Below are 15,530 nucleotides of genomic sequence, written 5' to 3' on the forward strand. Positions count from 1 at the left end.
CAGTCAAATTTTTAGCTTGTATGTAATATATAAAATTTTGAATTATTATTATAATCAAGGGGGAAGCGCTAAACCCAGAGGATTATACAGCGCCTGGGGGGGGGATGTGGAAGGCATTCAGGGAACTGGAGCACAGATCCAATTCCCTAAATCAAGAGCCCCTCACCAACATCAAGGAACCTTCCTTGAGGGGGCCATAAAATTTTGAAAAATCATTGTTTTTCTTGGAAAAATATTCCTCTTGCCACTTGGATAATACTCTGATTTTTGTCTGATGCATATCTTTGTCATGCACGTATACTTTAAATAGAAGTTTCATTGGCTCTAGATGTTTTTTTCATGTACAGTGTTTAAATTGCCTTTCTCGTTCATAACTGTGTATGCTCCAAGAGCAGCCTGTGCAGGAAAATTAAAAACTAGTTCAATTTGATGATTTATTTAAACTCAAACAATACTTGTGTCAGACAAGACACGTATGCACAATCAATAAAAAATCATTAACTGCTTACATCCTTGAAATATTTATTGCCATAACATTAAAATGTGAAACACTTTTCTTCAGTAAAGTTGGTGAATGTCAGGGAGCTGCCCAGGGCAGGTGTATGTCAGCCAGATGTGGGCTACACTGTCCTCATATTGTACTAGTGTTCTCCCTGCTCTTGCAGTTCATACTATTCTACCTACTGCTTAGAGGTCAATTTCACCAGATTGTCTGCTGGCCGTCATTTGACACCGTGGGCATGTAACACTGGGGGTACAGCGGCAGCCACACACCCTGGCCAGCTGTGAGCCTCCCACACTGTGGGCGTATATAACTGCATGGCCTGAGTAACACCGTGCCCTGCCCGGCTGCCTGATACTTGTGGCCTGACCTTCCCAAATATGGACAAACTAACGCACCCAGCATCACTGATGCTGCAAGATTTGGCATTAAGTTGGCACTAGGTTAATATTTTATAATTGGCACTTAAGTAATACTGTCCGCATCCACATCTGGGTAAGGATGGGCCACGTATACGACTAGTAACTACACGCGAACAGTGACACGTGAAGAACAATGATATGTAAATCTGTGCCTAATACACAATCCCCCTGTAAAGTACGAGTAACCTCTCCTGCACTGAACAAGTAACCTCTCCTGCACTGACTAGCTGTAATGCTAACGCTGAAGATTCACCGAGATGATGAGGCGGCCCACAAGCTTGTGTCTGCAGGTGGCACTGTTGGGCTGATCCCACTGCTTCAACTACAGCACCGCCAGTCACCCCAGTAGTCATTACCTAGAGGCCTCAGTTTGCTATCAGGCTTCACCTAGCCTCTGTTTCTAGTGACTGGTGGGTACTAGTCAGTAGCCCAATGAGCAAGGGGTGCAGGCGTCCGTGGTGCCCCAAGCCTGGGGCCCTGGCTGGCTCCCAGTACAGTGACATGTCAGCCTAGGAGATCAAGGATGTGGGAGCCAGAAGGCAGCATGCAGGGGCCACACAGTCAGTGCCACCTGCATTTTACCTCACTGCTGCGTGGACACCCGAGTTCAGGCGTCAGAAGTAGATACCGTACAAGAAAACAGTATAAAACAACGCCGCCGTTTAGTTGAAAACAGTACTGAAAGACATATGATATTAAGTGTACACATTTCTATTGTAATACACTGCTCGACCCTGTTCAGTTTCATATAAGGCAAATACTGAGAGCAAGAGGGATGTAGTGAGCTGCAGGTCAGGTCAGGGCAGGTCAGGTGATGGGTCGGGTGTTAGGTCGAAGCGGCGGCGGTGGTGGTTCCTTGGGGTGAGGTGATGGGGCTGGCCAGAGAGGCATGGTTTAACTGAATAACCTTAGCTTTACTTCGATTATTCTCGCAGCAGTTGGTCATGAGAGCATATGCAGGGAAGACTCCTCTCAGGCCACCATCATCACCCACACCCACGTCCCCCGCCGTCCAGGTTATCCCGCTATTCCACGAATGGGCCTAATACAAGGAGTAACCGAAGCTAAAACAAAACAGATTTGGTTATATGCCCTGAGATTTTTATATATATATATTTTTTTTTGTTTTTTTTTGCAAATCATATGTAGAAAGCAACAAACACATGAAGTAGTGAGGATTATCTGCCAGGTGTAGCATAATTAAGGTGAGCACTATCGCTAGTAAGCCAAGGCCCTAGTACTGCATCAGTGCACATCAGGCATCATAAGAGCTGCTTGGGGGCATGTGTGCCCTCCTCCTGCATCACTCGGCCTGATGGCAACTTATGACCTAACCATCTGTTTATAACAAATTAACAATAAGACACGTGCGCAACAGAAAGACTCATTACACCGATTCATATGCATATACAAATTAGTTGGATATTGCTATATCAACCGTCCACAGCCCTAGCAAAAATCATAAAAAAGCATATGCAATGCATGGCTACTCTGTATCAAATATTTGCTATAGTGAACAGCGAGTATATGTTCTTGGTACAACCCACCGCAGTTAACGGATGAGCTAGCCTTTACTCGCCCATGGGGTGTGTGAGCAGTGGGCGGAGGCTCCTTGTTGGGTATGGCTCTCTATACCCGGGTGGCGGGCAGGCATGGGCAAGGTGGGGGCATGTGGCATACCCATGTCCCCACCCAGGCACACACACCCGACTCCCTAGACTGGCACAGGAACCCTGGAAGGCCACACCCACCGCGCACACGTAATATGCGACACCAAAACCTTGGTTTATTTTTTTTTTTGTTAATGTTTCTGGGTAAAATTTATTTTTATTCTACTGCGTCACGCTCAGTAAGTTAAGATACTAATTTAGGTTACATAACTGAGCAATGTAAAATTCACAGCTCCTTGATTACAATTTCTTGAAGGTATTAATTAAAAGATAGATGAGAGGGTACGCTGCGCCTGTGCACCGGGCTTGGCTGCAGCACGCGCCAGTCTCACATGGAATGGCTGAGGCAGCGGCTGTACGCTGCACTCACGACAGTGTCCTGGCACATGTCGTGACTCTAGAGGGTTCTAGAGGTGTCCTAGAGGGTCCTGGTGCAGCTAGTGAGACTACTGGGGGAGGGGCTGGATTTGCCCCGCCATGGTTCTCCATAGCCACTCTTCCCTAGCCCATCACCAGCCATCTTCTACACCTCACTGACTTTTTCACTCCTGTCCATTGTACATGTACTATTTCCAAGAACTCAGTGTTCTTTAAAGCTATTTTAAAAAAGTCTTTGCATAACTGTAATAATACCTTGAAAAGTTTTCCTCAAAATGGTATAAATAAAAAAATGGTCAAAGATGAGTTGAACCCATCTGGACAAGAGTGTGATTGTGAGGTTATGCATGGAATAAGAGATGGGCAAAGAGTGGAGTGGCTGGGTATGTGCTGCTCCTGACGGTAAGGCCTGAGGACCTTCACCGATCCAAGGCAGACAAGAGGTGTGTGCAGCGCGGTCGAGTGGCGGAACATTAACAGTTGGTCAACTTCTGGTATGGGGGTTGGGGGAGGGGGTTGGGGACTCGTAGAAACTTTACGTTGTCTAAGACTATACATTGTGGCAATACCTTAAAAGAGTAATTTAAAACGTTTTATCACCATATACTACAATATGATTAAAAATCAATGACATGCCATGTGAAAACAATAAATAAATGCTTGGCACACATTCGACTAGACTTGAAGCCTTACCAGCCTCTCACAACTAGACAGTACATGGGACTAAAATGTAAATGCTTACAAAGCCCTACTGATGTATGGTAATATGTCTTTTACAAAACCCTGTGGAAGCCAATGATAGCTTCATTTCATGAAGGTCAGAAGGAAGCATAAGAAAATACTTTCAATTCTAGGAAACATCTAAAGCTTCGAGATAGAAATATTAAATATTTACTGACATTTACTATCTGATGCATCCAAGAACTTGTAGATAAGATTATAAAATTCAGAGTGTATCTACAGAACAACACCTCTATGTATACATAGCAGTAGATAACTATTTCTTTGTTATTACAGTATTCTAAAACTAGAGATAAGCTCAACTATATGATTGATCAGTCATATACTGAAGGTGGAGTTTTCATAAAAATATCATTTTCAGTTAATCGACTAAAATATCAAGCCTTTTCCACGTGTTAGCCTCTATATCAAGTGATCCAGTCAAAGAGTATAAAATGGTACGCATGTATACAATACTTCAGTTATCACAGTCACATTTCTGGTTCCAGCTGGAGCATTCTGATGGTAACGATGCTTGAGCAAACGAGGTTGGCGCAGGGGGTCAGGCAAGGTGGGGAGTAGCGGCCGCCCTGGGGGATTAACTGAAAATGTTGTACACTGAGCTACACAACTGGGCAGGGACCGGCCCACAGCTCTACCTTCATCACCACCAGCTGGCTGCTGGCCGGACCCCGCTTACACCAAGAGTATAAAGTGGTAATTGTGGTAACATATGTCACTGACTCTGGGCACTGAGGCGCCTCCCAGCCACGCCCACCATGGCAGACCCGCCCCTCCACTGCTCGTCTCCAGTGTGTACCACCACCACCACCACCTGTGGCCATGCTTGCGCTGTCTACCTCGCCACCAACACCTGGGGCATTAATGACCACAACCACCAAGAAGACTTGTACCACAGTAATATACAATTATATGATGACCTCTTTCTAATATCTGTGCAGAAATACATGCTCAATAAACTGAAAAATTAGGTGCTGGCAGGAGTGGCAGAGGTAGGTGGTGGTGAAGTGGTTGTGAGGGGGCGCGGTAAGCTGGTGGTATTACTGCATGCTTGGCCAGACACCCGGTGTTGTGTGGAAAGCTGGGGTAATGGTGGCTAGCTGCGATATGGGCCGCTCCTGAGGCAGGGTTTTGGCTGGGTCCAACAACACTAGAGGCTGCTCGCATCAGTGGATAGGGGCTCGCACGATGTGGTTGGGTGCAATGTATTGGTAGCCCACGCCCGCCATACCCAGTCCTGCTGTCTCCATCGCTATCCTGCAACACACACCTGCGTCACCCATCACTAAGGGATACTTTATACAGTACACCATTTTCATTAAATCTCCACATAGTCAAGTACTTCAATAAAACTAATAACAAAAATTTATTCAGGAACATTTAAGAATACATTTTTAATGGAGAGCTTATTATCCATCTGTGTTCATATTACGAGGGGTCTTCAATTTATTGTATCTCATTTATGTACTTCATCTGGTCAATACGGTTGTTCTTTCACTGAAAATAACTGCCAACACAGTTTTGTTCAGCATGTTTCACTGATAGCTTGAGTCAGATATAAATTGCAAATCATTTTAATGTGCCTTCAGTCAGTCAACCTTGTTCCTCTGTAACTCCAACAGTTCAACTGAGTGACTTACAAGTTTTCATATGTTATTACTGTACAGTACTTGTAATTATTACTAGACCAAATTATTATTATAATCAAAAAGAAGCGCTAAGCCACAAGGGCTACACAGTACTAGACCAAAATTTGTCCAGCTGATTTACTGAACAGGATTGGGGACTGACTGAGGTACAGGGAACAGGTGAACTGGTTAACTTTTAGTTTGGATGTCAGGATTATATATGGCAAGTACTTTTTAAGAGTTGTTGTTCCCAGTGTGAGAACTTACCTGTTGGGGAAGTGAGAAGTCTACGAAGCGTTGGATCACAGGAGCGATGCATCGCCTTATTGGCCAGGCATGTGTCCCCAAGTGTTACATCAGGTTACAAGGTGGCTCCCTTCTACAAGCATCCAGAAGTGCAAATAAGGTATTTCAAGGCATATAGATAAATTAAAGAAATTGGAAATTGTTGCAGAAGGGAGCCAGTCAGCCAGAGGGGTGTTGAGGTGCCGGGCGGCGCCGCGTGGTGGCGGTAGTGGTAATGGTGGTGGTGGGAAGGTGGGGATCACCACGGGGCAGGTCAGGATAGGATTGTAATGAAAGGCTTAGTCTTCCTCAAACTTTACACTTGTTTAATATCTAGTGGAAGAAACATTCACATATTGAGCTTACGAATGAACACCAGTACTTCTAAGGAGACAATTAACTTATTGCAAAACTGTACATTCCATACATTATAATGAAAAAGGAAAACAGCTAAGTTTTGTACCCACATGTACTTTCTCAAGGAATTACACATTATGTATGTAATATTTAATGCCATATCCTAAAATGACTAAGCCGAGCAACTACGGCACACGTGCTCGGCACTGCAATGCTAAAATATGAGAGGCGGTGATCTGGTCACAGTGCCCAGCTTCCTATCTTATGTCTGGTGCCGTTTGACTGTAGGGCACCCAGCAGCTGCTCACCGACCACATCCTATGTCGACACTAACTCTTACAAACTTGTAATTATCTGTTGGTTCATTAGAAAATTTTCAGAAACTTCACACAAATTGCAATTGAGAATAGTATGAATCTGAGACTGTCACCAGATGGACCATTACTGACAAACAGGAGTATCATGCACAACGTTTACAAGAAAACTATGAAATTGTGACACTGCAATATGCTTTCAGCTTCTGCTTGATGCCATTATAAAAAACAACAAGAAACAAAGAATCAATTGTCCTAACTGATATGTTTAGTTGAGAGGTGGCAGGCTGTCTGGGCTGGAGTGAGCCAGCTAAGACCACCGTGTATAACAAGCAGCTGCTGACCTAGTGATACTGACCATCTGACAACAACACGCATGTACCCATTGCATACACACTGTAACCGAAAGTCAGAGTACACAGCTTCCTGCTACCAGATAGTACTTCCTTATTCTAGTCGGTGGCATGCAGCTGGGAGTATTCCTACTCAGATCTGAGATGTGCAACATGCCCCAGCCCTGCTGGAAATTGCAGAGGGACCACCAAAGCCACCCTATGTTTAAGATGGGTCTGGCAGCCCCAAGTCAGCAGGGCTGAGGTGCACCTGTAAACAGGAAAAGCTGGCCCCCCTGGTTGGTGGAGAGCCACGAGGTTCATCAGGACTGGAGGATGAGGACGCTCTGCGTCCGGAGAGGACCGGGAGGCCCCGTGGGAGAGGATGAGGTCTAGTAGGGTGCGAACTTGCTGCGCTTGTTCTCCTTGGGGGAGCCATTAGTGGGCTGATGGACAGAGGCTTGGGTACGCAGCTTGGGTTGGTAGGCCCTGTTGTGCCTGTTGGCAGCCGCAAAACCAGCCAGGCCCTGGGAGGAGTCGGGGGCGAGCAGGGAGGTGAGGGAGGACAGGCCCTGCAGGCCGGTCAGGGAGGACAAGGCGTTCAGGGCTTGCGGGTTCTTGAGCAGCTGGGCCAGGGGGATGGCACTGGGGCTCAGCCCTCCCGACCCGGTAGACCCGGACCCGCCCTTACTTACTTCAAGCTGCGCCTTGTGCAGTTCCATGCTGGGGGAGACAAGGGGCCGCAACGTTATCACTGGCACACTATGCCGCGCCACTGCCTACATGCCCACACTTGAACACTCCTCACCACATTTATCTGCACTATGTATTTTTAATGAACTTGCAGCAAAACTAACATGAATATTGATAAACTTGATTTGTGACTTGTTTGAAATATCAGCAATCCTTGGTTGGTTGGTCGGTTGTAGAGAACTGACAAATGTGGGGAGGTAAATATGAGCATGGTGGGCCGTGGGGGAGATGCGCGGCAGGCCCAAAGGATAAGGATCAGATAGGCCACGTTATCAGTTGATGGATGTACGAGGCTTCACACTGGATTATCATTTGGATTTTGGAATAATGGATAAGGACGTCGCCTGACAGGTTGTGGAAGCTACTACAATATAAGAAGGGGAGGCATACTAGTGTGAAGCTGTGACAGAGAACTGAACACAACCTGACAATGTGACGCCCAGAAAGGATAGTTGACACTTATCAGGTTATGACTGGTTTGAAAGAATGAGAAAAGCTTTCAAGAGCTTTTGAATACATAGATTTGGATATTCTTGTGGTGGATATTTGTGCTATAATTTAGCTATGTTGGAAAATGGCAGATATTTAATAAAATTAGAACATAAAATACAATGGTGTTGAAACTAGTGTTACTTTAATAGCTATAAAGAAGAGTGAGAAGCAGAATCCATTGTTAAAATAAGTCTAGACCAGGATGAAGTAGAAATGCATAACAGAATAACATTACATTATAGAAGGCAGGATAGCAGGATGCTGATTAGAGGCACAAGATTTAGATGGAAAGTTATCTGCTGACACTAGAACTTAAATAAGCAAAATTGTAACACAAACTAAGAGCTATGGGAAGTTGAGACCATGATCCATGCCCTGTCAAGTTGCTTTAAATTTAATACAGGAGTAAACTATAGTAATGTTGGCACATTGGTGGTCCCTTAATCATTTAATCAATGATCAATGGATACAATAGCCAACTGATGAAGTGGGTCCCATCAACCGTGAGAAGGAAGTGTTTAGCACTCCTTGAAGGATAACTACATGCTAAGGAGTTAGGGAGGAAAGGCAACAGCCAGCTGACAGCCATGACAGGGAAAGCCCAGGACATGGGCAGGGTGTGGAAGTATGACTTACCAAGAGGGTTGAGGACAGGACTGCCTCCAGGAGAAATGGCACGTACCCACCAACACCAGCTACAAAGCTGTAGCTAGGGGCAGGCACAGCGGTCATCACACGCCCACAACCACCACACACAGTGCCCAGACACATGAACAAAAGCAACACTCATCATGGGCTAATGTGTTGTTTAAAGTTAAAAGAACTGCTGTGGTGGCAAATGTAATTGTAAAAATGAATACAGAAAGAGTTGAAAAATGGTTGAAAAAGAGCAAGTGTGTGGGGTTTAGGGCAGTGTGCACCACTAGGATCAGGACTTTCAAGGATAACAGGTAAAGGACAAAGGAGGACTTACCACGCACGAATGGAACTGCACTTAAGGCATCAACAAAATTTAAGGGACAAAAAATGGCAAGACCTGAAGCCAGTCATAAAGGTAAGGAATACTGAGGTTTTGGTCGGAATTTATTAGGACCGCTTGAATGTGGAGAGCAGAGGCATGCAGGCCCCTGCTTGCAGCTTGTTTACGAGAATGACGGAAACGTGTACATACCTTCTGTCCTTACGAGCGCTGGAACCTCACAGTACTGTGGAAATAGACCCACACACGTCAACACAATTACCAGTGGGCGGTTGTGCCACTATGCTCCTCATGAACCAGTCATTATCAGCAGTAAATGAACACTAAACATTTATACTCTAATAGTTTTACTTGACATGTTCCACTCAGAGTAAGTATGGAAAAAGCACAACCCTCCACTTGGCATACAGAGTTAGCCTAGTTCTCTGGATGAGTGTTACAAAGACAGAGTTAACTCGGGCAAGAGATGTTTGGGCAAAGTGGAGTGACGCGAGGGCTGAGGAGGGCTGAGGGTTGAGGACTTGCGTTTACCTGGTGTTAATGAGGTACTGCGCGAGGGCAACCTGGTCCGCATTACCCTTGATACTGATAGTCCTGTCTTGCTTGCTGGCTTCTTCTGACCCATCATCATATTTGCTGATAGTGATCATAGCCCCTGTGATTTGCCTGTAAAGAAACACATGAGTAACTTCCAGACAGAAATGGTGTAAATATTAAGATGCATTATGATGTTTTTGTTTGGGATGACAAGAATACATTCAATTATTTTTTCAAGATATTACAGTGGGTGCTCAATTATTCAAATTACATGGGTGCAAAACCTCAGTCAGAAAGACATGATCTAGTTCTGGTTTGTGGACCACTTCAATAGAAAGTTACTATTTTATACCAAAAGCTGAGAAAGACAATCACATAAAAATCAATCTGAACATTAACAAGCATAATTTAAAAATCCACGTTTCTTAACCAACTTGTACCAAACAAAGAGGACCAAACCAAACTTACATCAACTCATCATATACTTGTACCAGGAACACAAAACACTGTTGGAAGCATTGAGAAAGAAGGTTCAGAGAAAGTGGTTGGTTACCCCTTATCTCTATTAAGCATGATGTTATTAGCCCTGCATACATGGATCATAAATAAAAATTGCATAGACAATTTGTGATGGAAAGTGAAATCTGCAAGATCTTGCAGTTTTTGATGGGAATGAAGCCAAAGTCAGTAGCAGAGATCAAATGAGGCACCAGTAAGTAAAAGGGCACAAGTGCCACCCTGGCCAAAAATGGCTTTTCATTATATGCATATGTATTTTTTTTGTATTTGTCTTTTCATGGAAAGACTAAAGTGCATTGTGGTTTAAAATCGCCGAGAGCAATAAATTTCTCTACCTTAGGATGTCACGTCTGGTCTGAGGAGTGACACAAACAATAATCATCTGTGAGAGGTAAACCCCATTTAAGCTCAAGAAATAGGTCCTATATGTCATGATAAATGTTTTGATAAGATAACTATGCCAGTTATTAAGTCATTTTCAGGAATTTCTGTTAAATAGGAAACAATGTTGTACAAAATGCATAACATTCAGAAACCTATTGGTTCTATTCCCGTGACTTCGATCTTTATCAAATATATTGAAAATTACCTAAAATTGTCTTAATACATGTATAAATGATAACTACCTACATGAGAGTATGGAGGAGGTGAATGTATTCAGATATTTAGGAGTGGACGTGTCAGCAGATGGGTCTATGAAGGATTAGCTAAATCACAGAATTGATGAGGGGAAAAGGGTGAGTGGTGTACTTAGGAATCTGTGGAGACAAAGAACTTTGTGGAAGCAAAGAGGGGAATGTATGAGAGTATAATTATACCAACATTCTTATATGAGTGTGAAGCATGGGTGGTGAATGTTAAAACGAGAAGGCTGGAGGCAGTGGAGATGTCATGTCTGAGGGCAATGTGTGGTGTGAATATAATGCAGAGAATTCGTAGTTTAGAAATTAGGAGGTGGTGCAAGATTACCAAAACTATTATCCAGAGGGCTGAGGAGGTGGGTTCGGACATGCAGAGAGAATGGAACAAAACAGAATGACTTTGAGAGGGTATAAATCTGTAGTGGAGGGAAGGCAGGGTAGGGGTCGGCCTAGGAAAGTTTGGAGGGAGGGGTTAAAGGAGGTTTTGTGTGTGAGAAGCTTAGACTTCCAACAAGCATGCGTGAGCATATTTGATAGGAATGGGGTGTGAGCAAAGTAATATTTAGGAAGGTATTCAGGGAAATCGGCAGGCTGGACTTGAGTCCTGGAGATGGGAGGTACAGTGTCTGCACACTGAAGAAGGGATGTTAATGTTGCAGTTTTATAACTGTAATGTAAGCATGCTTCTGGCAAGACAGTGATGGTGGGAATCAGTCGATGTGTTAACAAAAAAAAAAAATGAAACTCACTGAAAAAAATAAAGAAATATCCCACAAAATACAATTTGAGTGATCCAAATATCTTCATTAGTTTTAAAAATTGTAACCTGTAAAATATGAACAAGTTTTCTCAGTAGTATTTTAAAGTTGACATTTGCACTACTTAACTTGCCAGCACCTCAAATACAGTAGCATTGGCTGGCTGCCACAAAACTCAATGATTTTCTTATTCATGATCCCTCAGTATTGCTGATTTTTGCTGTTTAATTCTTTAGTTATTACTACATTTTAAGTCATATCTGCAATGGTCTATTAAGTTTTTCTATTTTCATTAAAAGGAACCAGATCCTTTTAGTTATTCAGTTCTTTAACCCTTTCAGGGTCTATGCTGTAGTTCTACAGCTTTGAGTTGTGGGTCCAAACTGTAGAACTACGCCAAAATTCTAGCAGCCTCAAATTTAGCCCGAGAAGGCTGGTAGGCCTACATCTAAGAGAATGGGTCTGCGTGGTGTGTGTGCACTATAAACAATAATTCTAGGCACCTTCATGGCATTGTGGGAACACTACCTCAGTAAGCTTTGTTCACCATGCCTCGCGGCAAGGCAGCTCTCACTCCAAAGCGAATTGGGACTCTTCCTAGCTGATAGTCGACTCTGAATGAAGAGGAATTCTATGGTTCTGATCGATTAGTGACCGAAAGCAATGACCAGGATATCAAAAATAGTGTGGAAAATCCTGATGATCCTCGACCTTCTACCTCTGGTGTGGGCACGTCTCAGTCACATTCAGTTGTACCTCGTCACAAGAGAAAACTAATATTTTTGCATGGCCAGGCCTCAGACTTGAATAATGGTGATGATAGTGATGTGGACTTTGATTTTACTGCTCTTCATGACCATTCAAGTAGTGATAGTGATGAATCATATTCACCAGTGAAGAGTTAGTATACACGCCGCCGCATGTGCTCGGGTACTGTTCCATGTGCAGTGCCAAGGGGACAGAGTACATCCCGTGGCCCTACACCAGGAATAGACAGTGAAAGTGAGGATGATGTGACTACACTTGGCATGGATAGACCACGAGCATCAGTAGGTGGTGGTAGTGCCACGGCCACGCATGACTCACCAGCCCAGGCTGGGACCCATGCCGCTGACTCATCAGATCCAGGACAAAGCAGAGCATCATCCACCACCACACCACAACCAGCTTATGATGTCCAGTATCCACCAGCAAACTGCATCTGGGATTGGCAGCAAAATCCCAATCCCCAGCAGTTTGATGACTCTCAAAGTGGAGTCCTACCAGCTTGTTCCCTTGGAAACACTGCAAATGAACTGGAATTCTTTGAACTATTCTTTGACCAGCCCTTGATGGAAACTATTGTCAGGGAAAGTAACAAATATTTTGAGTACACCATGGCAAATACGATCATATCACCACAGTCAAGACTACACCTGTGGAAAGAGACAACTGTGGCTGAAATGTATTTGCTTTTTTCAACAATAATGCTTATGCCTCATGTCTATAAGCATAATATAAAATCATACTGGTCCACAGATCGGCTAATTTGTACCCTGCCCTTCAGTGAAATCATCCCGGTGAACAGCTTTATCCTACTGTTACGCATGTTGCACTTCTCTGACAAAACCAGGCCTGACAGAAATGACAGGTTATACAAGATTAGAAATGTTTTTATGCATCTTGGACACTTGACACACCCATTGAAATTTGGCCTCTGGACCCTGAAAGGGTTAATATACCTGTATTCTATTTCTAACATTATCAGATTTACACTGTCACTTCCAATCTGCTACTGTCATCACCATTTCACTCACATTACAACACAAGTATACCTATTCAAAATTTTTTTCATATCCCATAATTTATGCCCATACAACATTCCTTAAGGATTATATATCGGTTAACTGGACTCAAGTCCTGGAAGTGGGAAGTACAATGCCTGCATTTTGAAGGAGGGGTTTAGGGTATTGGCTGTTTGGAGTGACATCTAAACTGCCATATCTGGGCACCTCCACAAAGACAGTGATTATGTGTGAATGATGGTGAAAGTGTTTTTCTTTTTTGTGTCACCCTGCCTCAGTGGGAGACGGCCGACGTGTTGAAAAAAACAAAATTCCTTGCCATTGGCCATAAATTTCTGCAAATTTAGACAAAAGGGCCAGCCCTTGTGGCTTAGCACTTCTTTTTGATTATAATAATAGACAAAAGGGAAAACATCCCAACCATTTATGCTGAATTCTTTCATTTGATAGCCAGTGGGAGGGCAAGAGAAATTACTGGCAGTGTGGAATATATCACCACCCTCTACTGCATTAGTGGTGTTTACATCCCAACATTTTACCCATCACAATTGAATTGCCTGTTATTTATGATTAATGCATGAGGAGGCTGATAATGTGGTGTTCCATGGAGAGAGAGAGAGTACTGAGGGTGGTCGAGTATATTGTGGGAGATGCAGTACAGTGCTGCACCTTCCTTTACAGTCGACATGAGTCGTACTCCCTGCAAATACACAATACGTACTACATATACAGTGTAACTTCTTATAAGGCAACACTACGTGTAATCTTGTCTAAATACAAATGAAAGAGTGCATTCTTCTTTGCACAGTGCCTGCAAAAGCTTTGGCAGTATGCTCCATAAGCATGACAGAATAAAGTTACTTGCAAAATCATGGCAGACCATGACTGAAATTGGGTCTAAGGGGTTAGGAGATTCACTGTCACCCATGCTGCCTACAGTTGCCTTCTGGGAGTATTACATGCCTTATTGTGTTTATCAAATGATTTTTGAATGTTCTCATCATCCCATTTCTACAATGCCACAAAAAAAAAAATAAGTATAAATATCTGATAGCACTGAAAATTTTTTAATTTTTGATAGGTATTAGTGTAATACGATGCAGACTGCCCACATTTTTGGTCTGAGAAAATCCACCGTTCATAAAATTAGAGACAAGAAGAAAAGAGAGATTGTGCAGTGAATAGCACAAATCATGACCTAGTAAAAAGAATGTCAAGAGATCAATGCTTTAGAGTAAAACAGACAAAAGACATATTACAAAATACTTGAGCACTCAAGTATAACCATCAACTACTGACAACTCTGGTAATTACAATAATTGTGTTCACCCCTGTATCTGACTGGTGAAGTCTGCTTTGCAGGCGAAATGTTTCACCTGCCATGAACCTCAGCCAAGTAGGGCCACATCAACCCTCTCCACACATTTCCATGTCAACAGGCAATGGCAACTAGAATGTAAAAATTATAAAGATAAACTATAAATTTGTACCTAGCAGAAATGTCACCTTTGTGCCATTTATAACAATTCTGGTATATTTTTAAATGTTTATACAGCAGTGTACTGTACATTGTAATACACAGAATAGAGGAAATCACCTCTAATATACATTATTTAGGTACGCATACTGGTCAGAGAGCCCGTCGTAAGTCCGTGCTGTCGTTAAACGAGTATGTCGCTAAGTGAGGAGAGGCTGTAACGTATTAACCCTATACCGTACATAACAAGTCATTAGAAATAGAATTAAATTAGTAAAACATTTTTCTCATTTTATACTATTTTTTGTATTTCTAATGACATTTTATGCTTTATACATTAATGTAACTCTCCTCAGATTACCACCTTATTTCATATAGGTCATTTGTACACCTCCCAACTTGGCTAGTTTAATTTTTTTTTTTTTTTAATATACTAGCTGTCTCCCACTGAGGTGAGGTGACCCTAAAACAAGAAGAAGAAACTTTCACCATCACTGTCTTGTCAGCAGTGCACTGATATTACAGTTCAGATGTCCCTCCTGGAAATGAATACTGATGACTACTGATTTTTCAGCAGAAAGTTGATTGTACTACATTATTGTATTTTTATATATAGTACAATACAGCCTCTCCTCACTTAGCGACGTCCTTGTTTACCGATGCCTCGTACTTACACTGGGCCCTCTAACCAGTATTCATACCTAAATAATGTATATTAGAGCTGATTTCCTCTAATCTGTTTATTTCAATATACAGAACACTACTGCAAAAACATTTAAAAATATACCAGAAATGTTATAAATGGTGCAAAGGTGACATTAAAACAATGTCAATGATGGATGACACAAACTCACTACCATTATAGTATGCTCCTCACTTGGTCTTAGGAATGCAACTCCATTGTTAAGTGAGGAGAGGTTGTATTGCATACAAGAAATAAATACACTGTAAATTACTGTAG

General features: G+C 42.8%; 1 protein-coding gene across 9 annotated transcripts in view; it reads right to left on the reverse strand.

Moving 5' to 3' along the window:
- Nucleotides 1–420: 420 nt before the first annotated feature.
- mub (poly(rC)-binding protein mub) overlaps nucleotides 421–15,530 on the reverse strand; it is a 742,071-nt gene continuing 726,961 nt past the window's right edge. For 3 of the 9 annotated variants that reach the window (XM_070085535.1, XM_070085526.1, XM_070085541.1), the window contains 3 exons: nucleotides 9,385–9,519; nucleotides 5,609–7,352; nucleotides 421–4,970 (listed from right to left, as the gene is read on the reverse strand). In XM_070085535.1, the coding sequence (XP_069941636.1) occupies nucleotides 7,022–7,352; nucleotides 9,385–9,519 (466 nt within the window). In that variant the 3' untranslated portion in view covers nucleotides 421–4,970; nucleotides 5,609–7,021. Of the gene's footprint in view, nucleotides 4,999–5,608; nucleotides 7,353–8,862; nucleotides 9,080–9,384; nucleotides 9,520–15,530 lie in introns of those variants that run through there. The other 6 variants (XM_070085568.1, XM_070085563.1, XM_070085552.1 and 3 more) reach the window with 5 other exon arrangements.

Source organism: Cherax quadricarinatus, chromosome 1 (assembly GCF_038502225.1).
Source record: "Cherax quadricarinatus isolate ZL_2023a chromosome 1, ASM3850222v1, whole genome shotgun sequence".
Lineage (NCBI taxonomy): Eukaryota > Metazoa > Arthropoda > Malacostraca > Decapoda > Parastacidae > Cherax > Cherax quadricarinatus.